Source organism: Pinus tabuliformis, chromosome 4_1 (genome assembly GCF_031772625.1).
Source record: "Pinus tabuliformis cultivar Carrire ecotype Pingquan chromosome 4_1, CPIR1, whole genome shotgun sequence".
NCBI lineage: Eukaryota > Viridiplantae > Streptophyta > Pinopsida > Pinales > Pinaceae > Pinus > Pinus tabuliformis.
The window spans coordinates 245,705,823-245,728,385 of NC_142303.1; the positions used below are offsets into that span (position 1 = coordinate 245,705,823).

At 36.3% G+C, this 22,563-nt stretch overlaps 1 protein-coding gene across 2 annotated transcripts; it reads right to left on the reverse strand.

Annotated features, from left to right (window-relative positions):
* Nucleotides 1-541: 541 nt before the first annotated feature.
* On the reverse strand, nt 542-21,658 carry LOC149175193 (alanine aminotransferase 2-like). 2 transcript variants are annotated; one of them, XM_089419537.1, is made up of 15 exons: nt 21,185-21,658; nt 17,414-17,464; nt 13,243-13,293; nt 12,592-12,657; nt 12,394-12,455; nt 12,161-12,239; nt 9,401-9,505; nt 9,166-9,276; nt 8,865-9,002; nt 8,507-8,581; nt 8,089-8,209; nt 6,148-6,302; nt 5,961-6,035; nt 1,128-1,331; nt 542-938 (listed from the first exon to the last, which is right to left on the reverse strand). In XM_089419537.1, exons 1-15 carry the CDS (start codon nt 21,281-21,283, stop codon nt 822-824), a joined length of 1,509 nt encoding a protein of 502 aa, XP_089275663.1. In that variant the 5' UTR covers nt 21,284-21,658; the 3' UTR covers nt 542-821. The 2 variants fall into 2 exon arrangements, with proteins under 2 accessions (XP_089275663.1, XP_089275664.1); XM_089419538.1 differs by lacking the exons at nt 12,161-12,239; nt 12,394-12,455; nt 12,592-12,657; ... (1 more) ...; nt 17,414-17,464; nt 21,185-21,658 and adding an exon at nt 11,115-11,513.
* Between the last annotated feature and the right edge of the window lie 905 nt (nt 21,659-22,563).

The following is a 22,563-nucleotide window of genomic DNA, read 5'->3' on the forward strand; positions in this document are numbered from 1 at the left end:
TCTCAGTTTCACAATCTTTGTTACAATACTGACCTCCCTAGCCTTTTACAATGTCAAAATTATAGTGAGCTCGGAAGGCTTCTCTCCAAGCTTTTTGAGCATAAGAATAAAATCTTAAATCAAATTAAATAATTTGTTTTTAGGTCCGATAGACCAATGTCTGGTCTCAGGGGACGTTAATCATCATCATCATCATCATCGATGTCAAAAGTATTGGCCATTGACTCAATAACACTACAAAAGTTTATTGTTGAAAGTAGTTATTGTAAATTTTTCATGTCATTTTTAAATTGACAGCGAGCTATGTGGAAATGCGTGTTATTGTTTAATACATATACAGTTTTGTTGCATTTTGTGTTAATTCTAATGTGTAACTTTGATCACCATCCCTAGGCACTACATCACATTTGCCACTTCATCATATTTCATACATTGCTTAAGCTTAAGGTGTGCCACCTTGCAACTAATGTTAAACTTTAGCACATAGACAAACAATTATGAGGTGTCACATTTTGAAAAATCCTCAATAACATTTACGTCCTACCAACCTGTAAACTAGTTGAAATTGATGTTATTGAAATCACCGCATAGTTTTATTGAAGGAACAGCAATGCTGTTATGGGAGAGGGCTCAAATAAATAATGATTTAGATGTGCACCCGCACAAAATGGGCGAACAGCAATGCTGTTATGGGAGAGAGGGCTCAAATAAATAATGATTTAGATGTGCACCCGCACAAAATGGGCACTGTTTCATACAACTCGGATCAAGTACTACCTTGGTTTAACTTGATGCACAGGAAAACATATATCCAAACAAGTTTAGTCACAAAATTCTTCCATAAACTTATGTTGAAATGTTGTCCATCGAGAAATTATAGCTGGTATTTTATCCTCCTCTAGCAAAAATGTGGTTCGAAAATGCCACGTGCCAGGTACCTTCCAGCGAAATTCATAAGCATCAGGTATTGAAAGATATATTTCACTAAATATAAATAGGAAAAATAAGATTGGAAAATACAGAAATTAGTAATAACCCACAGAGGTGTATATTTCACTAAATACAAATATAAACAGGGAAAATAGGATTGGAAAGTACAGAAATTAGTAATAACCCACAGAGCTCACCTGACCAAATCCAGAACCTGGAACAACCACAATGCCTGTGGCATCCAATAATCTTTGAGCATAGTAAGCATCCGGCATCACGTTTACTGCGTCTGCAGCTTTGATTGCCCGTTGAGGTAGGTGAAGGCGAGGGAAAACATGCATAGCACCCTCTGCTTTATTGCAGGTAACACCTTCTAACTTGTTCAACGCATTCACTAAGATCTGAAATAGCCACCCACTAAAATTGTAAGAGAAAACTGAGTTAAGATGGAGCATCTACTAAGATCTTACAACAATGAATTAAGATTTCAAGTGTCAACAAAAAAGATATACGGCCATCGCTCAAGCCTAAGACAATAGGAAACCGACAAAATCTTCAAGTATAGATTATAGTATCAAGATATTTTCAGGCAGAGGCACTGTCACTATTAGAAAAGACAAATTAATAAACCTTGCAACCTGATCGTTTCTCAGTTAGTGTAGCGGCTATACTAATCTTCTCTATATCATTCAATTTTTTATCAGATGCCTCTGAAGAGACCCCACAAACACAAAAAAGTCTAGCTAGCATCGAGTATTATATATCTGCATATACAAACGCCAACCTGCCCATGAATAAGATGAAATATATATGAACCCGCTAGGTGCAGGTAGCAGGGATTCATCAGTGAGACAAACCAATTTTCAAGCAAATGTCACGAGCGAATTATGACTGCATTCCAAAACGATAATAAATAGCTGATACCTAGCATGAAATTAGATCCATACAGGATTAAATTATTGTATCGATTTCCAACACAGTTGTCATAGAGGCATTCAATAAATATAAATAAAGTCTTTCCGTATTAATCCAGTGTATGCTGAGTGATAGCACGCCATTGATACTTGAAAATATTTATTTTTCGACGATTCCAAAGCAAAAATGTCATGACAGAATCATATGTGCATATCAGGAGTGGGTCTACTGGTAATACAAAGCAGGTAAATACCCAGAGGATCTAAAACCAGTGTGAAATATCTGGATTAAATAATCCACATATCATAGGTGCATATCAGGTGTGGGTCTACTGGTAATCAAAGCAGGTAAATACCCAATGGATCTAAAACCAGCGTGAAATATTTGGAATAAATGATTCAGATAGTAGATCCACACAGGATTAAATTATTGTTTCAATTTCAACACAGCTGTCATAAAGGCATTCACTAAAGATCACTAAAGTCTTTCCGTATTAATCCAGTGTATGCTTAGGGATAGCATGCCATTGTTACTTGAAAATACTTTTCTTTTCAGATGATTCCAAGGAAAAATGTCATGACAGAATCATATGTGCATATTAGAAACGGATCCACTGGTAATACAAAGCAGGTAAATACCCAATGGATCTAAAACCAGTGTGAAATATCTGGTTTATGTTGTTAACAACCGTTGAAACAAATCTTTCTACCATTTATACAATTATTGTGCTCTTTCCAAATTAAAGTATAATGTAGGCTTAGCCACAAAACTTGTTTGAAAATGTGTATTTCCTAGTAGGAACCAAGAGATAAATTGACAAAGAAAACATTATTTATTCACGGACAGTACACCAAAAGCAAATACCTATCCTTCAATTTTTTTTGTCAAATAAGGCCCATAGGATTTTTTTGTAGGATCAAGGCCAAAGAAAAAATGACGCATTATATTTTCTACTTCATGAGGAATAAGAAAAGATCTGCATAGATTGAGCAATGTAACAAGTTATATGTTTCTTCTTACAACAATAGGATTGAAATGTCCATCAAGGTCACTAAGGGAAATTCATTCAGCCCAGACCACACTAATTGATCAGCCCATGAATCAGAAGTTTTCAAAGTGGTGGAAAATGGGAAGGATGACTACAATAAATAATGAGCTAAGTCACATGACACGAGGACACGAGACATGGAGGACATGTAAATACGAGTATTCAATACGAAACGCAGCGACCTGGAAATAGGACATGGGGGACACGTTATATATATATATATATATATATATACACCGAAATATAGTTTTTTATCCATATTAAATTGCAGGTTGCAGCTTATCTAATCAAATTAAAATATAATTACTTCTCAAAGTTCATAGTTCACTTTAAAAAAATAAATAGAATCAAAATTTACAACTTACAAGCACATAAGAAACTAAGTAGTAAGTACTTACTACTAATTATAAATTTAGAACTTAGATATTAAAACCATAAAATGCAGATTTTCCATTAAGTCATCAAAATCAAAATGTATCATTGTTCAGTGTTTACAATGTACATAGATAGATCATAGTAGATACTGACTCCTGAGAGAATGACAATGGAAAATAATTATGCACTGTCAAAGGTCACAATAATCTATCACTGTCATATATGTGTTTCACTGTTTTAAGAATTTTTCAATTTTAATTCAATATTCAGTTTGTTACAAATTGTTGGGGTGTCTTTGATGTGATTAATGACAAATTGTTAAAAGTTAGGAAAAATTGTAGCCACAGGTGATAGTACCCATGGTAACAAAGGAAATATACACAGTGAACTCCACAGCACTGACTTCATTTCACACAATAAGCATAGCTGCAGCCTGCATATATATATAAAAGGTGGTTTTTCATATTCTGTGGAAAGCTGAAAGTTTCAGCTATCAACTTGTTTGCCACGGGAGTCAGCCTTTGTAATCATACTCAGCTTTGTCAGCAGTCGAGTTTCTCATAGTTCTGTATTGAAGGAATAACTGAAGTTACATCTTAAAGGAATGGAGTAAGCTCTGAAGAATGGAATCCCACAAGCAGACAAGCTAGCAGTAGTAGCTATTGGTAGGGAATCAATGTTAGATCAACATGTCTTAATGGTTAGCAATGCATAAATTCTCACTGACTTAATGGGATCAAGGTTCAACAGCTGATATGTTATAGCCTTTAAGGAATATAATACCCTGTCAGATATAAAACAACCACAACGAAATGTGAGTTTTGAAGTATGGGCACAGTGAATTTCAAATTGACATATTTAGCCAGTTAATAAAAAAACTGATGTGATACAAATTTTGAATCTCCAATGATTGGCAGAAAAGTGTGCTACATAGAGATTTCAGCCTTCAGGGAGTGCCTATTAACTTGTGAGTTTTCAACTGATGTAGCATATCACTTTCGGATTTCCATTTTAGAAGAGAGGCTAATCTGCTGGAATTTCAAATTTAGAGATTTAGTCAGGTAAATCTAGTGACTGCTCCAGACTTCAAATAGCTCCAGACTTCAAATATAATGCTAACTTCAAAGACAAACACCCTGCTCGCAGCTCCACACGACAGCTCCAGACGACAGCAGGACGAAAATAACCTGGAATAGACCAACGCGTAGGCTTTAAATTACGTTTTTTTCGCGGTACGTATTCAACCTGTCGAAATACGTTAGGGCAACGTATTCTACCAACCAAATACGCGTATTCGAAATTTAGGACACGATGGAAAACGTAGAATACGTATTCAAGTTTTCATGACACGTTGAAAATCGTATTCGACACGTATTAGGGCCGTTTTCGTGTCCAATACGTAAAATACGGGACACGGAACCCTGGGGGACATGTCCTGTGACTTAAATAATGAGCTAAAAACAAGACAATGAAGATGACAAGGGTAACTACAAAAAAGTAGAAAAGAGTTATCAGTTAAGCCTATATACCACTGCATTGTAGATAACCTTCAAAAGAAAGGTTGATAAAGATACTGTGCACATGTCTTAAGATCCAAATTTTGAGCACAGTTGCAGTGAAATTATAGGCATGTTGTTTATGACTGGTGAAAATGATAAACTACAACATGAATTGGGCTAGAGTTTTTACTAAGCCAGAAGCCTTGATAAAATTTTCAGCAGATTAGAAGTTATAAGCAATTTTGTTTTGATTCTACAATAGTATCAACGTCCAGAAAAAGATTAGAAAAATATAGCATGAAGAAATTTGAATTTGGCTGATTCAACCAAAACAAGGATTTCAAAACAAAATCCAGAGAGATTTAAATTCAGTGTTTTGCATGGAGCTGGTTGAGAAAACAAAGTTGGAAGTAATGATAGGACAAGTAGGCAGATAACATTCGTCAGAAGACACAAATTATGTGTTTATCTAGCTAGACTAAGCCTCATCAACAAGCATGCCAAATCCATCCACATAAGAGAGATTAGTACATGATTAATACATCTTTTGTGCAATACCCAGCTTTCTCGAAGCTGTTGAGAGGAAATTAACCCAATTGACACAGACCAATGAAGAAGCATTTCCAAAAAAATTCAATCAATTCTTTAGAAAAATCCTTTTTCAAAACAATACATTTTTAAATGGTCAATAAACTCTCTCGAAAAATCCCCTTTCAAAACAAGGAGACATCACTAATATAAAAGATTTAACATCAAATTGCAAAAATTAAACATGTGAACGCAGAGAACCTGGAAAAGATTTTTGAATGATAATAAATTCTTATCTCTGCTTTTCTACTTTTCATTTTAGACATTTTAAAGTTACCCCTTAACTTGACAAGAGGAGGGCACCACCCAAAAAGCCAAATACTGCTCAAAAGCATACTTTGGGGGCTGGGAACTGAAAAGTTCCATGAATGCAACAGCGGAAACTTCCAGAAACAAGATATGTTTACAGGTACTTCCAGAACAAAGAAAGAGGAGATGCTCATAAATATCAGTTTCCATGTTTATAAAGCTCTCCATTTTTCTATTTATTAACACAAAATCCTCCTAAACTCTTGACTACAAATAGAGGAAGTTAATAGCATATTATTAGACTTTTGTATTGAGGAAGATCAAAACAGCCATTCACCATTGAACATAGAACTGACCTTGGCACGCCTTGCAAGGGATGAAAGAATACCATCTCTTTCCACAAAGAACATTTCAAATGACTCATCTCCACTCTACAGAAAGGTATTCAAAATTAGCCCAGTAAACAGAGGACATACTAACAGATCAATATACAGAAAATGCCTGCATATCAAAAGGCATAAAAATCCACTTGTAGGCATGCACCTTTGGGGGATTCATTACAAGACTTGCAAGTATCTGACCAGAAATGTTGGAACAAGTATTCATGGATGCAAGTTTATACAGTTGATCCATGATATCTTTGTGAAGTCCAGTTACCTCCATATATCCACCTCTTTTTCCACATTCACCATAATAACCTGCAAAATGTAGGGAGAAACCATATGAGCTGACTGGTGCATCTGAGTACTAAATTAACTCTCACAATATGTAATCCAATTCGAGGTAAAACATATTTATTAATGTTGGCATTGCAGTTTGGAGTTTTCCAAATCACAATTGAGATTTGAGAAATCATACAACTCTAGTAATTGGCCCACAAATTCACTCATCTAGAGAGACAAAAATGTGACTAGTGAACAATCAGACTAGAACACACCAGCCAAGAAGCAAAATACGCAAGGGTGCATCATGCATAGAAAACCCTCTTATTTGATTCAAACTATTTATGTGTCTCTTGAGAATACAGTGTCAAAATATCCCATCTTCAGACCAAAACGTACATAGCTCACTAGACACGGTTAAAGGGAAAACCTATGTTGCAGGAAACGTGGGGCAGGAGGGCGTTTCCGTACGGAAACGGGTACGAGACGTTGAAACGCGTTTGGTACGGCCCTGAAACGCGTTTCAGGCCATACTGCCACGTTTCACGAAACTGAAACGTGGCCAGTACGGCCTGAAACGTGTTTCAGGGCCGTAATACCCACGTTTCAGCGTTTACTTGTTTTTATTTATTTATTTTTTATTTTATTTGTTTTCTAACATATTCTTACGTTAGCCTAGTGACTTCTAGTTTCTTCCAGATGCTTTTCTAAAGTTATAAAAGTGAACTTTTGCCCTAGTGTTGATATGCAGTTCATGGTAATGTTAAATTCTTAAAGTAAAAGTGATATTCTCCTTTATTTTTCATTTTCATCTTTTTACTTAAATTTTTAACATTACCATGAAATGACTCAGGATGTTTGAGAGTGGTTTTGCCCTCATTGGATTTCATATGGAGAAAGTAGAATTTTAGATCTCACTCAAAATCCAGCAGACTTATCTGTTTTTCAGGATTTCAGAATTGGGGGGATTGCAATGTTTCCATTGGATTTTATCATGTACTAGGGTATGGAACTTGTATTTAATCAAGAAAACCAAGCCCTCTATGCAGGGGAGACTCCCAATAATCAAGAGAATGTAGCGTACTAGGGTATGAAACTTGTATTTAATCAAGAGCATTAAGGTTGTTCGACTATGTAGGAGGAGACTCCCAATCAAGCACGAGACAAGAAATTAGAAATTTCTCGTCGCTGATTTTGGATATTTCTATTTTCATTATGTGATTATTCATGAGTAAATGTGATGCAAATTTAGATACTTATAGTTTATGCATTGACAATTGACAGTTTTATCATAATGTAATAAATTAGAATGTATCATATATGCTTTATGATTGCACATATTTCTTAAATGTCCTAATATATATATATATATATATATATATATATATATTCGCGTTTCCCCGTTTCCAAAATTTGGGGAGGTCGCGTTTCGTATCGCTTCCCGTTTCGGAAACTCGTACCCGTTTCCCCGTTTCGTGCAACCTTGGGGAAAACCCTCCAGTCTATTTATTGCCATAAAACTAATTTGACAATTTTCTAAGAAACTAGATTTATCATATTATAAAACCTTAAATATATTAGCCAAATAATTTGTACAGTAAATCACCAGTTTTACTACATTAACCAAAATTTTCATCTCCTAACAGTAATATTTTTCAATAGGCATTTGTTTAAACTCATCATTGCATATGTTTCCCATTTCATAAAATTTGAAGATTAACTAACTAATCAATATTTCTATATATATTTTGATCCTTGAAAAAGTCTTTTCTGACAAGCATTGTGTACTATATCAAGATAAAGTACTCAAATATGGAGGTACCTTTAGAAACTGAATGAAGAGACACAATACAAATGTCCTTTTCACTATAAGACATGCTCCTCGCTATCTTTTTGAAAGAATGGAATTTCTTATTATCCACATAAACGTTTTCCTGAAAAACCTGCATGTGCCAAGTATGGAATCAATCGTTGATATAGCGTGGGCTCAGAATTGCATCATTTTCCTTTCCCAACTTACTGGTACTAATTCATCAAAAACAGTGCAACAGTTTTTGAATTACTACAACAATTGAGTAAATTTGGGAAGGACAAATTCAAAAAAGGACCACGCCAGTCTTTCGATAAATTATTGTGGAATATAATATACAAGCTTTTCATGTTACTGGCCACATCAATTTCAAGTAATACAACGAAAAATAAAATACCTACTCGAAACTCTAAATGTTTACTGGAGTTACCTCATCAGCAAGAAGAACCAAGCCTTCAGTCTTACAAAACTGCACAACCTCCTCTTCATTTTCCTTTGAAAGAACCTATATAACATACAAAACCATAATAAGAGGCTACAGCCAGAACAAAATCCCCAGAAATTACTATAATCTATTTTTCTATCAAATCTATCTATTGCCCTTCAAAATGCATACAATTATTGTATTGCTTTACCCGGATAGTTCAAAAGATGCGTGCATGGATGACAGACAACTTATGTGCATTCACATTTCAAAGTATTAAAAGACATTACCAGAAAAAGAAAAGCTTAGAAGATGAATTGTGGTCATTATTGAAAAAAATTGTTGTTTTAACTTAATGACTCACCCGACCCGTAGGATTTCCTGGATTTATGATAACAATAGCCCGAACATCAATGCCTCTAACACGTGCTGCTTCTAATTGATATTTAACCTCAGAAATTTCTAAACCCCATCCCGTTGCCTCATTAAGGTAGTACGGAACCTTCAATGTTCAGATAATATTAGTAATCCACTTTGTTCAAGGTTATTCAAACCAAAAATTGCAACGGTACATCTATAGGACAAGAGCTGTTAATACAGATGTAGCAAGCCTTGAAATCATATGAAGGGTGAAAGCAAGAAGTCATTTAGCTAGATGCACTTACAAATGTCCCACCATGAAGAGCAATAGATGCAGAGAAAAGTGGGTACTGTGGAATTGGGCAAAGAATTCCATCCTTCTCTGACCTTATAAGTAGTCGCATAATCATATGAACCTGAGAATGCGATATCCAATAAACAGGGAAAAGTAAGTCTCCATTTCTTTCAAAAATAAAGTGACTCAGATCAAAACAAGAGTCGAGGCATGAAATTTCATCATCACAGCTTTAGTTACCATACCCCATGACTTGCACCATCAGTCAAAAAAAGGTCCTCTGAATTGGCCGGAAAACCATCACGGGCAGAAATACCAGCAGCAATCGTTTCACGTAATGCCTTGATACCCTGTATATGGAAGAAGAGTCAGATGCACATGTAAGGCACACTCGTCTAATATTCACCGAAAGGAAATTTACTGTTCATTTAATGTTCAATACTTGCTGGCAAACAAAAAACAAAACAACTATGATGATGATGGCATACAACTATCCTGCTAGGTATTAAAATTTAATCGACATTACCTTTGTCTTTAATCCTGGACGGTTATTTTCATATGAAAGACAAATGCAGAAACAAGATGCGAGAAAATTGAAATGAGGTATAAGGCATTGATATACAGAGGTTTTTGGATAACTTGTTTGTTCTGATTTTTCCAGATATTGAAACTTGAAATACATAACAAGATAATTAACAACCCAGCTAGGGTTGGAAGGTGTGGACATGATCTTCATTGATCCCAGAGGAAATGAGGAGTACGATTACGCTTGGGGTCTTGGGTTAGCCACAATTAATGAGGCAGAAAGCCTTGGCCTTATATCAAGGTTAGGAAAGATTGTTAGAAATCAGGCTTGAGCAGGTTACAATAATTGAGACTCTTGTTTTACTATTCGATTTCTCTTTACGATCTCATCTCCCCAGTCTCCAGAATTAAATTAAAACATCTAAAGAAATCAAGGCTTAGCTGAACAATTTGATTCCATAAACTACTTTCACATCTTCTGGATGCTCAACAGGAAGGCCAATCGCCTAGCCAACTTGCTAAAATAATTGGAGACTCTTGTATAATTATTCGATTTCTCCTTAGGATTTCATCTCCAAAACTCCAGAATAAAATTGAAACATACCAAAAATTCAAGGCTTAGCTGATCAATTTTATTCCATAAACTACTTTCAGATTTTGTAGACACTCAACCGGAAAGCCGATCGCCTAGCTAACTCGTTACAATAAGTGGAGACTCTTGTACTATTATTCGATTTCTCCTTCGGGTTTCATCTCCCCAGGCTCTGAAATTAAACAGCAACATCCAAAGAAATTCAAGCCTTAGATGAACAACTTGATTCCATAAACTACTTTCACATTTTGTGAACGCTCAAGAAGAAGGCCGACCGCCTAGCAAGCTTGGGAACTCACTTGGACAAAGAGTAGCTCAGTGCAAAAGGAGGGGAACCAATCCCTGTGCCCCTATGTGGATTTAATCTGCATTAATCAAGCTTTTTCAATAGAGGATAAGTGGGCTAATTTAAATGGAATACAAGACAATAAGTTATGGTTTCCTCCCCCACCACCTAAGTTATATTTCATAGCAACAATATACGAAATTAGTCAATGTGGAACTTCTCATTTCTGGAAGCTTCAATATCATTCTCTATCTTTTCTGTGTTGGTTTGAAAGTGGGAGATTTGCCTGTCACTAATGTGCATGTTCACTTCCTCTGTATGACTCCGTGCCGCGATCATAGTAAGTGTGTAATGTGAGTTGGGAGATCCCTACAGATGATGAGGTTTCAAAAGGTTTTGTCTGAGGCATAGCATGAGGTGGTAAAGTCAACCCTGTAACGGAACCAGCAGCACCAAATGTTGGAGGAAAATGTCCTAGTGGAGTCTCAAAAACTATTGAGGCACATGCAGGAACATATGCATGAAGGAACATATGCAGGCCCGAGAGCATACGTACAAGGTTGATTTGATGGCGGCCACAGTAGACAGCATCAGGAGCTCTTTGAACATGCGAAGGACTGGCACTCTGCATTCCTTCTGACCTGTAGCTGAAAATTTGGATTGCCCTAGGCTTAGAGCCGTGAAGAAAGAAAGGGTTAAGTTGAAGATGCCGACGATGCATGCTTGGCTTCCATTTTCTGGATTAGAAGACTTCCAGGATGCCCCCGACAAGGACTTTGAAATGTAGGATGAGGTTTTCCATGGAGCAGCATTTTAAATATCTCGTATGTAGTGAATGTATTGCAAATTTTTGCTTCTGCTGGGACAATTTGTAAGGCAATATAGTCGCCATAGCAGTACTAGCAGTATATGGCAGAGCAGATTAGAGGAGTTAGCTCATTTGATGCAAAACCTGGAACTCTGACCAGCTTTGGTCTGCAATCTTCATTTTTGTACTAAGATGCTGACTAGTAAAGCTGCAGTCCTTTTCAATGAAAATATATCTATTATGATTTGAAAAATATAAAAAACTAGCAACCCAACTATTACCATTTCAATCAGAGATGATAGCACATTGATTAATATCAAAGAGCAAAAATGGCATCTATATCAAGGAGAATTGCCAAAAACAAGGAGGCAATGCATTAAAGAAACCAGAAACATATACTACTCATGGCATAGACGAAGACTCAACGCTAATAGGCTGTGAAATAGTTGGAAGTGATCTAAATCAGAGACTGAAATCTAACAGAGTCCTCCCAGTGGTACAATTTATTTCTACAAACACAACTTATATTAAGAATCCAAATATTTGTTTAAACTTTATATATATAGGCAATGGACATAGCTTACCAACATAGGATGGGAAGCCAAACCATAGATTCAAGGATAGAAAGATCATTGGGACACCATCATAAACCTCATCTATTCTTGGACATACTATAAAATTTATCATAGGAGGTCCTTTGGGCATTGCCTTAGTACACTCATGGCACAGTGCAACTTAAACAGTAATATAAAAGATGGAAAGAAAAATCTATTACTTTGAATACATAGTCATACCTGACCGTGACTGTAAGCTCCAGTAGCTCTTCCTGGAATGCCGTCTAAGATTTGACGTGCCCTCCATATGGAATCAGAACTATCACAAGAATGGTCAGAATCTTCACAGCAAGGAAAAAGACTATGGCATACACATTTGAAGAAAAGAAATTGTACTTTTAACATATAACATTCAACCATACTGAAGTGATCTTTTAAAATTCAGTTAACAGTGTTCATTTAACTTGGAATACCTAAAGATGCCATGCATTTCATCTTTGTCCAAAAGAGCTGGATAGTCACATAAAGCTAGCACCTATAAAGACAACAACAAAAAGGAACAAAATAAAACGTTAAAATACATTTTCCAGAAATCATACCCATCAACAAATACATCAAAGATAAAGATAGAAAAACCTCCCAGAAAAATGTTATGATAAGGATAGACAAACCTCTCGGAAAAATGTTATAGGTTGTTGACCTACGGATTGTGGATTTCCAATATTGCAGTAAATAATCTGCAAAGATAAATCTTGATTCAGTTGCAACAAGAAATTCACTATTTTAAAACAGGAATATTAAGATGATACTTTAACCCATCACCATCAACAGTTAACTAGAGTACACGTACAAATATATCCACAATTTAAGGAAAATAGTGATAACTAATTTCTCCACATAAATCAGACAGATACCTGCTGCCAGAAAAATATGAATTCTCTGTCTGGAGACTTGATATGTAAAAATAGTAGCACAAAATTGCAGCGCTAAAGAAGAAACTATAAAGGTTCTAACAAAATGAATGCTGATCAACACAGTACTCAGATAGCCAAAACAAACTATTATAGACTTCAAAAAAATATAGAGAGGTTACTTGCATTTTAGTTGGAGCAGTGAAAAGCAAAGATTAGATTGCAAGATTCAAGGATTCACTCATAGCGAAGTAGTCTGTTGGAGCAATAAACAAAGGAGCTGACCATCCAATTTTATTTTTTTTATCAAGTGTTGGAAATGTTCAAATGGGATCCTTTTCTGGGTCCAGAAAGTTCAAATTGCATGGGTATAGTAGTTTTTTGAGAATTTAAATGATGAGAATGACAAACCTCATCAAAAGGAAGTGAATATTGCTTTGTTTGTAATTCCTCTTGTAGCCTCTGTCAAAACAAAACAAGGTAATGAGAAGACTGAAAAATTATAAGTATTAACAGGCGAAAAATCTCCTATTGACATATATAATACCAGTTTACCCACTGTTATTATAAGCATTCAAAGAAGGAACTTCAAGCAAATAAGAAAATTGAAGAAACAAAATACATACCATTTTGACTTAGTAACTTTGCTATACTCTGTGTAATTTGTTTTACAGATTCATTGTATTATTACATAAAATTTTATTAACTACATACTGTCCAGTGAGATCTAATTATAGGTAGAAGTTGCTCCTTTTGAAAATAGGGTTTAAACACATATTCATGTGTACCTATGTGTGACTTAATCATATTCTTATTCAAAATAACCTATGGCCTTCTTACCTACTAATGAGCTAAGAGGATTTTATCAGGCATATAACTGGAATAAATACTAGACAAAGTGAAAAGGATGTCAAACAGAAATATAAAAATATCTTGAATAAAGTGGAAGGTAAATTGTCAATTGGGAGTAGCTCAAATGGTTGAGGAAAAGTTGTTACCTCCCCACCCATGTTTAAAATTGCACTTTGTGACATGTTTGTTTTTAATGAGCGGACTGTTAATGAGCTATATATGATCTATTCAAGATATTGTTGACCTGACACTGTGCCGGTGTACCACCTTGGAATAAGGTGGAGTGCTTGGAAAATTTCCCCTAGGATATAATTTTGTACGTCAGTGATTTTTTTTAATCAACAAGATTATATGAGTATCAATTTTCAAGAAAGAAAAAAACAACCACACTTCTTTTATTTGTTATTGAATGTTCCAAAATTAAAATCCAATTTCCCCAAGGATTACTCTCCCCATCAAAATAACCAAGCATTCTACTAGCACTGCAACCCCTATCTATCAAGCCATAAAAAGTATCATGACTATCTATGAGGTCTTTCTCCACTTTAAACGTAACTGGGATAAATACTAAACAAAGTGAAAAGGATGTCAAACAGAAATATAAAAGCATCTTGAATAAAGTGGAAGGTAGGGTGTACCTCAAATGGTTGAGGAAAAGTTGTTACCCTCCCCACCCATGTTTAAAATTGCACTGTGACGTGTTTGCTTTTAGTGAGCTGTCCGTTGATGAGCTATATATGATCTATTCAAGATATTGTTGACCTGACATTGTGCCCTAAAGAGCCTAGGGTTTAGCCGGTGTACCATCCTTGGAATAAGGGGGAGTGCTTGGAAAATTTCCCCCAGGATATAATTTTTTTTAATAACAAGATTATATGAGTATCAATTTTCAATAGAGAAAAAAACAACCACACTTCTTTCATTTGTTATTGAATGTTCCAAAATTAAAATCCAATTTTCCCAAGGATTACTCTCCCCATCAAAATAACTAAGCATTCTAATAGCACCGCAACTCCTATCTATCAAGCAATAAAAAGTATCATCACCATCTATAAGGTCTTTCTCCACTTTAAACGTATAATATTAAACTTTTTTCAAGATAGTCTAATATTTGATATTTCCAATATGCTTTCGGAAGAAGCATCTAAGTGGGGAAGTGTGTGCCCAAAGGCCCAAGAAATGTCTCCATGTGTTGTTCTCCTATGAATATAGTAATTATAATAATCTCAATGTTCTGCATCCCCAAGGTGGGGTACATGTTTCCTGCATTTTATTTCAGAGGAGGACATAAGTATGCATCCCTAAAACATCAAGGATGGCATTTCTACCTCCAATTCGAGGGATGTCTTGGGGATGTCTAAGCATTCCCCCTACAAAAGTCATAAAAAATGGCATCTTTTCTTACTTAACAGGTTCCATATCTGAATCAACTACATAAATTGGGTTTTCAACCCAAATCTCCCCATTTACATCATTTTGGACTAAGAAAACAATATTCATATCTATATTTTACTCCTCTTAGATAGATAGTAGAGCTTGCATGATATCTTAATTTTGCAACATCAATTGTAACTTTGATGAGAGACTAATGAGTTGTCCTCTCGACCCACCAACATCTTGCCCTTGATCCGTGTGTCTCTAGCTCTACCTATACAGTGTTGTGAAGATCCCTAGTCCCCTCTCTATAAGCTATTTTAATTTTGCATCCATGGAATAGTTGTAGCTACCCATCCTTAGAGTGCAACGCCCCAATGACTCCATGATCCCTTAGTGCAACCCACGTTCACCGCTACCCCCTTCCCCAAACTCCAATGCTTCTCCCTTCCACGCAACTTTCCCAACCAATATTTCACCCCACTAGCCCTGACTCCATAGCTTTCCCTTTTAGCCCTTACCCACCTTCTTTGCAATCCACCCTTCCTATCCCTCCCTATGGGGTCCCCAAAACCTACCCCTCCCTCTGCTTTGCACCCTTCCACAATTAACTCTATGCGGATAAAGGAAAATACAGTCCCCAAACCCTCTTGGGATGTGTGCCCCTGTTTTGTGGACCAGTAACCCCTTCTTGATGTTATGCTTACCCCTCTCGAAGAGATTCTTCACTTGAGTTGTATATAAACACACAGCTCAAGCTCTGACTTGTATCATCTCTTCTTTCGATCTTCTTGATTGGAAATACAAAGTGTCATCTGCCTAATGTCACTTAATTTGGGTATTTTTGTCTTGTGTGCACTTTTACATTTCTGTTTTCAGCACTTGTGCTTGCCTTTTGCACTCTCTCTCTAGTGTGCTAGACCTATCTCTCTTTAGCGCATTTGTGAGGAGGCTATTTCAGAAAATGGGTGAGATTCAGTTCCAACAATTCTTTATTGACCCTTAAAATCTCATTACTTGGGTCACATTGTAATAATGGTCTCAAGATGGCACCTCAAATCACTATAGCATTATGAAGATGTCTTCTTCCCCTAACTCTACTGTCTAGTTGAGTTGCAATCCTAATTATAATCAAAGAAAATACTCTACATTATTGTGCGACACTTAGAAAATGAAAGGTTTCTGGTATAATGTAAAAAGAATTAAATACTGAAGGCCACACTTAAAGATTTGGTTAACATATTGGTCTACAAAGAAAAAACTGAGTGACTATCATTTGGAATGCACTTACAGCCTTATACTCTAATTTTGGGAGTTGGAATATTGTCACATTTAGTTTTTTATAACTAAAAAGGCTGAGTTTAGCTTTCCATAACTAATTGTCAATGATTTACCAACAACCAATTTTGGGCCATTTGGTACATCCCAATACATGGAGTATCAAGGTCCACAAATATCTGCAAACCATTTTGCAAAATCCACATACCCTGTATCTGCCATTCCAATGAGATGAACATAATAATGAGTTCATGAACATGAACTACGCCTATTCATCTCTATTTAAGCTCTCAAAGACAGAATCCACATACATAGATTTTATTAGGAGAAACGTTTGTCCATGTTGACTTCAAGGCTAGGAAATCAACACAGAGTCGTAACTCTCTCAGATGCTGCTATATGGGGCATCCGTTTCCTACTAACGAAAGAAAAACAAAACCTATGCTTTTCTAATCATGCATGAACACTACTTTCCATAACTAAATGTCAATGATTTACCAACAACCAATTTTGGGCCATTTGGTACATCCCAATACATGGAGTATCAAGGTCCACAAATATCTGCAAACCATTTTGCAAAATCCACATACCCTGTATCTGCCATTTCAATGAGATGAACATAATAATGAGTTCATGAACATGAACTACGCCTATTCATCTCTATTTAAGCTCTCAAAGACAGAATCCACATACACAGATTTTATTAGGAGAAACGTTTGTCCATGTTGACTTCAAGGCTAGGAAATCAACACAAACTAAAAATTCAAAGGACATTTTGGTAGTATACACAGGATAAATTCCATTCCTCGGTAGTCTAATATACCCTAGTATATTACACAAGACTGTGAACAGCACATACCAAAATATCTTTTACAGGGAAAACATTTCAAAAGGTTAGAAGATGCAGTATGCTATGTCTCATATTATTGTATCCAGATTGAAGCCCAGTAATAATAATTCAGAGGGAAACAATGAGGACGATTTAGAAATCATGAACTATGGAAAACATTAGAGTAACTGACAATAAAATAGAAACCAATAAAATGGAAAAATCAGAAGCAGGTATATAAGAAAATACCTGGGCACGTGCAACAATTGCTCCACGTACTGCATATTCACATTTCAAGACCTGTAGCAAAATACAAAGATAGTCATTACACCTCTGAATGAATAATGGCATTGCTAAAACTATTAAATATGCATCGTCTTAAAACTCTGCTGTTATAAATTTTGAAACTGAACAATAGCCCATCTTAACTCCATGCAAATTTAAAAGTGTTCGTGCCAGCAATTAGAAGATGATGACTTTACCATGATCCCCCTTTTACTTTAGTATACAAAAATGCCTGAAACCAAGTCCTCAAATTAACAAGAAGAAATTTAAATTTGAGAGTTATTAAAAATTTAAGGTGCTCCTGACCACAATAATGTACATGAAAGAGTCGTAACTCTCTCAGATGCTGCTATATGGGGCATCCATTTCCTACTAACGAAAGAAAACCAAAATTTCTAATCATGCATGAACACTACTTATCATTGAAGCTATGTAGACCAGATAAAAATATTATCATAAAAGTATACCAGATACAGAATATTCTGGCCATTTGGCAAAAATGTGATTCTAATATATTATCCTTATAGCTTGGTTTATTATCAGATAATAAGTAGCATAATTGATTTAGTAAATAAAAATTGATCATCATATTGTCACTTTGGATTTATTCTCACCCAATAAGTAGCATAATCGCTTTAGACTCTCAGTCACAAGCATATAGAAGAGCAGACATTTTCAACTTGCCTGTTTGGCAATACAGATAAGCCCTACCACTTCATAATAGAACATGACAAGAAGGTAATTTAAAGTGAAGCTGCAGTTTATTTGATTATTCATTATAGAGAGGAAATGATTGCATTCTCGAAGAATGTGATACCAAGTCTTGATTATTAGCAGGTAAGAGAATTGTGCACTTCTCATTCCATAATAACTTCTTGTACTCACTTCAAATTCCATAGCAACAATTATTTACATTTGGGGCCACTTCCACCACAGAAAACTTCTATTGGAAACCTAAAAAATTGAAATATCAACTCAAAAATGGGCCCAGCCTCCAACCAAAGACAAAATCCTCTACTGGAAAAGATGATGGGCATCGGCAATATAAAGATTCGGCGACTAACTCCCGTAATCTCCAAGGGGAAATATGACTCATAGAATCATTCACATAATCGCCCGGAAGAAATCAGAAATAGACCATGGCCATAACATGCAGGTTATGCAACAAAATGTAGTTGAAAATAAAGAGCACGCACTCTTGTATTGCCCTGACATGCAGCAAGCATGAGATAATCTATAATAGCATCTCTTTAGCAACTGGTCTCCACAAAAAAATACAAAACAAGGGATGCCTTATTTCTAAAAAAACTTGATCTGAGAACAGTATTGATTAGAAACCGACTGATGGTATAAGATCTGATATATTCATATAGTCATAGCGGACTATTCCCTAACCAAATATTATTGCAAGAAAAAAGGTCCATAACATATTGTAATTGAAATAATGGGAAACAATAAAAAAGAAACAATGATCATGGTCTAGATAGGAGAAATTGACAAGGATAGAGAAAACCACCATATAGCATAGTAAATACAAGTACATTTGTAACTCTGACTGATTTTTGCTTAATGAAAACCAACAGTTGTATTCGGACCATTTGGATTATCACAAAGGTTGGCATTTGCCTTGCACATCCAATTTAGACATTTTTGACATAGAGGACAGTTGGGGTTACTTCCCAATTTAGCAGAATGAAAACCGGCAAGGAAACATTTTCATGAGTGAGGTGACTTGTGGGATAAAGATGTAGGTCAATAGTTACCTTGACAAGATTGTAATTACACTAAAAAATTCAAGCTGCCAACCATTCTGCTTTTACAGAACTATGTCAGATGATTCAAATTGATCATTTGGTTAAACCAAAGTCTGAAATCTTCCGTAACTATCTGGAAGAATTGAAGGGATCTTGTGAGAAGCTATTTACAGATTATTGTGTAAAGGAACCCTCTGAAATTCAGGTCAACTCAGCCAATACAGATCGTCTCAAAAAGAAATGGAATGTCCATGATCATGGACTACTATGGATTAGGAGGTACCGACGTATTCGGCATTCATATTCTTCTTTTAAAACACAGGTCCACGGTTGGCTGGTTCATGAAACAAGATCCAAGGATAAAGATTGTCATACTGGCTTTACATACGGAAGCTGTGTAGTTTGTCACAAGACATGTAGTCAAGCACATATGTGGCTTCCAAGTTAACGGGATGTTTTGCACAAGATCTCTGCAGGGTTCAATGTTGCTCCAATATATTATAAAGGGATCATGTTCAGAGCCAAAGTGGATGATATAGCAAACTATGAGTGGTCACATGAAGCACGTGACCAGGCTAACTGGCTTTTCCCTTTTATGGATTCGTCACTGCCGTACAACTTTTCATGATGCGAGGACTAGTTTCAACCTGGCATAGGTTTCTAGCTTCAGAGCATATTTGACCATTAAGATTCTTTTTTGGAAAGGTATAGATTCTCTTTCAGTTGGAGCTAGGATAGATATGCTAGTGCGACCCGCTCTGTGGGCTCTGGACTCTGAATATGTCATTTATTGATGTTTTCCATCTTGTTTTGGGGAAAAAATTACAATTGTTTCATTTTTCTCGGATCTACCTGCAAGGGCAGCATACAGATCCTATCAATAATAAATCTTATAATATTAAAACCTGTTCACTGCGAATGACACCTCTGCAGTGGACATTCCTGGGCAGACTGCAGCTTCTGCCAGACTATCCTGATCACCCATACTGAGTAGTTTATAATAGCCAGTATCAACTGAGTTGTCGTCAACTGACCAGAAGCATTTTAATTTAACTGAGTTGTAATCAATTAACCTTCTACTCCAAGAGAAGCAGCATTTTAACCTTCTACTCCAAGAAGAAAAAGGTGGTTTCAACTCTTCACAACATTATTTCAATCTTCACAGTAGTTCTACCTACAACCCTATCCAATACCCTGAAATCTGTTGAACAGCATTTTTCCTTATGATCAACCCCCATAGGCTGTCATGTCGGGCAGAGCACCCTGTCAGCCTCATGCCAAGAAAGTGCTGTTGACATGCATATATTGAAATTGATCTTCATCACACAATTTTTTTAAATAAATAACTAAACCAACTTTTCAAGTGATTAAGGAGGAAAAGGCTAAAGTATACGTGCAACTTCTTATGACTTTGATGACACAGAAACACCCCATGTGACTGCATAACAGTTACCTTAAGGCTGCAGCTTATCCTAGGAACAGCTAGGCACCATTTCCAAAGAGAAAAGCCAAAATTGTGTAAATTAAAAACCCGGAAAGACAAGGTCTCCCGAAATTTTAGACAAGAACATAAAATAATTAACATGGAAGACAAGGTCTTAGGGATTTTAGGCAACAACAAGGTATCAAAACCATATGAACTTTGCCATAGATTGCATATTGAATTTTTTTAGGGTGAATTTGCAGATTTTAAAATTTGATAAATATAAGTGAATCAATACAGTTAACTTCACTTAATTCATATTTATCAAATTTCCAAATATTTTAAGTATTTAACTCCATATAAAAATTGCCAAATTAAATAGATGACTCCCATAACAAAGAGCTGTTCAGCAGTCGTTGCATTCCATCTTACATTGCTTCACGAAGCTTAATTTTTTGCAAATGGAAAAAATCACAATAAACAAATCAGAGTTAAAACAGTCACATCAAATAAAACACGCCTTGAAGCAAATTCACAAAACGATTAAGAAAGGACAACCTTGGGATTAATGGTCTCGACGGTGAAAGGGGCAGTAGAAGAAAAGCATGTGAGACATTGATTGCTAGTATCAGAAGACGAAGAAAGACTGTTTGACATTGCTTCGGCTGCGATCGTCCTGCATCTATCGGCCAGAAATCTCCCATATTATAAAACTTACCTATCCCCAGTTTTAAATTTATACAAGGGAAACTAAAAAAGTCGGGATTTCTGGGGTACTCTAGAGTCCACGCCCCGAACATAGTCAAAACCCGTGAATCCTCCTCCTGTTTCTACGAATTCCACCGCCAAAGAAAACCGACAACACCCAGGTTTTCCAGGAAGGTTATGGTTATTAAGCCGAAATCGTTTTCTTTATGGTGGGCGTAGCCTCAGGAATTTCGCCTCCAAACCGGTCTGCATACGCCGCTGGTTGAAGGCAATGCAGGCGATAGTAACCAATAAGCATAGCTGGCGACGGAATGGCTCGCAATTAAGACTTTATGGGTTGGGTTGTGCAAAACTTAAAGTATGGGAGTCCTTGGTCTCCATTAATTTGGGAACCGTCTACATTGGATTGATAATTCCGCGCCAAACAGTGAAATGTAAATTGATACGGCTAACAGCGAATTACTCAGATTATCCTCGAGGGTTTTTATGATGACAAAATCAACGATAACGCATGACAAGATTGATGATGATGTAAATGCAATTTTTTATTAATGAATAACAAAAAAAAAAAGAGATTGATGGTGGCAGGACATTCTTCTTGTGAGGCAGATGTGCCTTCTCGCAAAAACATCAGTATGCACACTTTGCGAATTGGAAAAAGCCACACCTTCTGCGCAGAGGCTTGGGCGAGGGAAACTTGGTGTGGCGAAGAATTACAGTTACCTCTGAACTCTTTCAACGCATTTATGGGGAAGATTTGGCTGCATGGAAGCATTTCCTTGGTTCAATTTACCAGGGGATGGGTGAGAGTAACAGTGACCATCAGAAGCAATTTGGGTTCTTGTAAGGTGGTTGTTCGAGATGATGGCTTCTTCGGAGCTAGTTTCAGGCTCCTGAGCGCATTTTGCTTTTTCTCGACGACATTCTGCTCAATTCTCTTCCAATGTGGGTGTTCATCGTGTGAATCGTTTGCGAGTCCGGGGTATGTAACCACCCCTCCCATATTTGACATCTCATAACATCCTATAGGGCTATAGTTCACTCAGAGGCTATTAACCACCTGAGTTGGACAGTTTTTTTTGTTACCTTTGTCCCTAATCGTTTCCACAGCAAGCATTCAATGCAGTGCAAAGCCTCCAACCGCATGCATGAGCCTACATCCATGCGGTTGCAATCTAAATGTTTAGTTCAGAGCATGCGGTAATTCCAAGTCAGCCTCTACACAGATT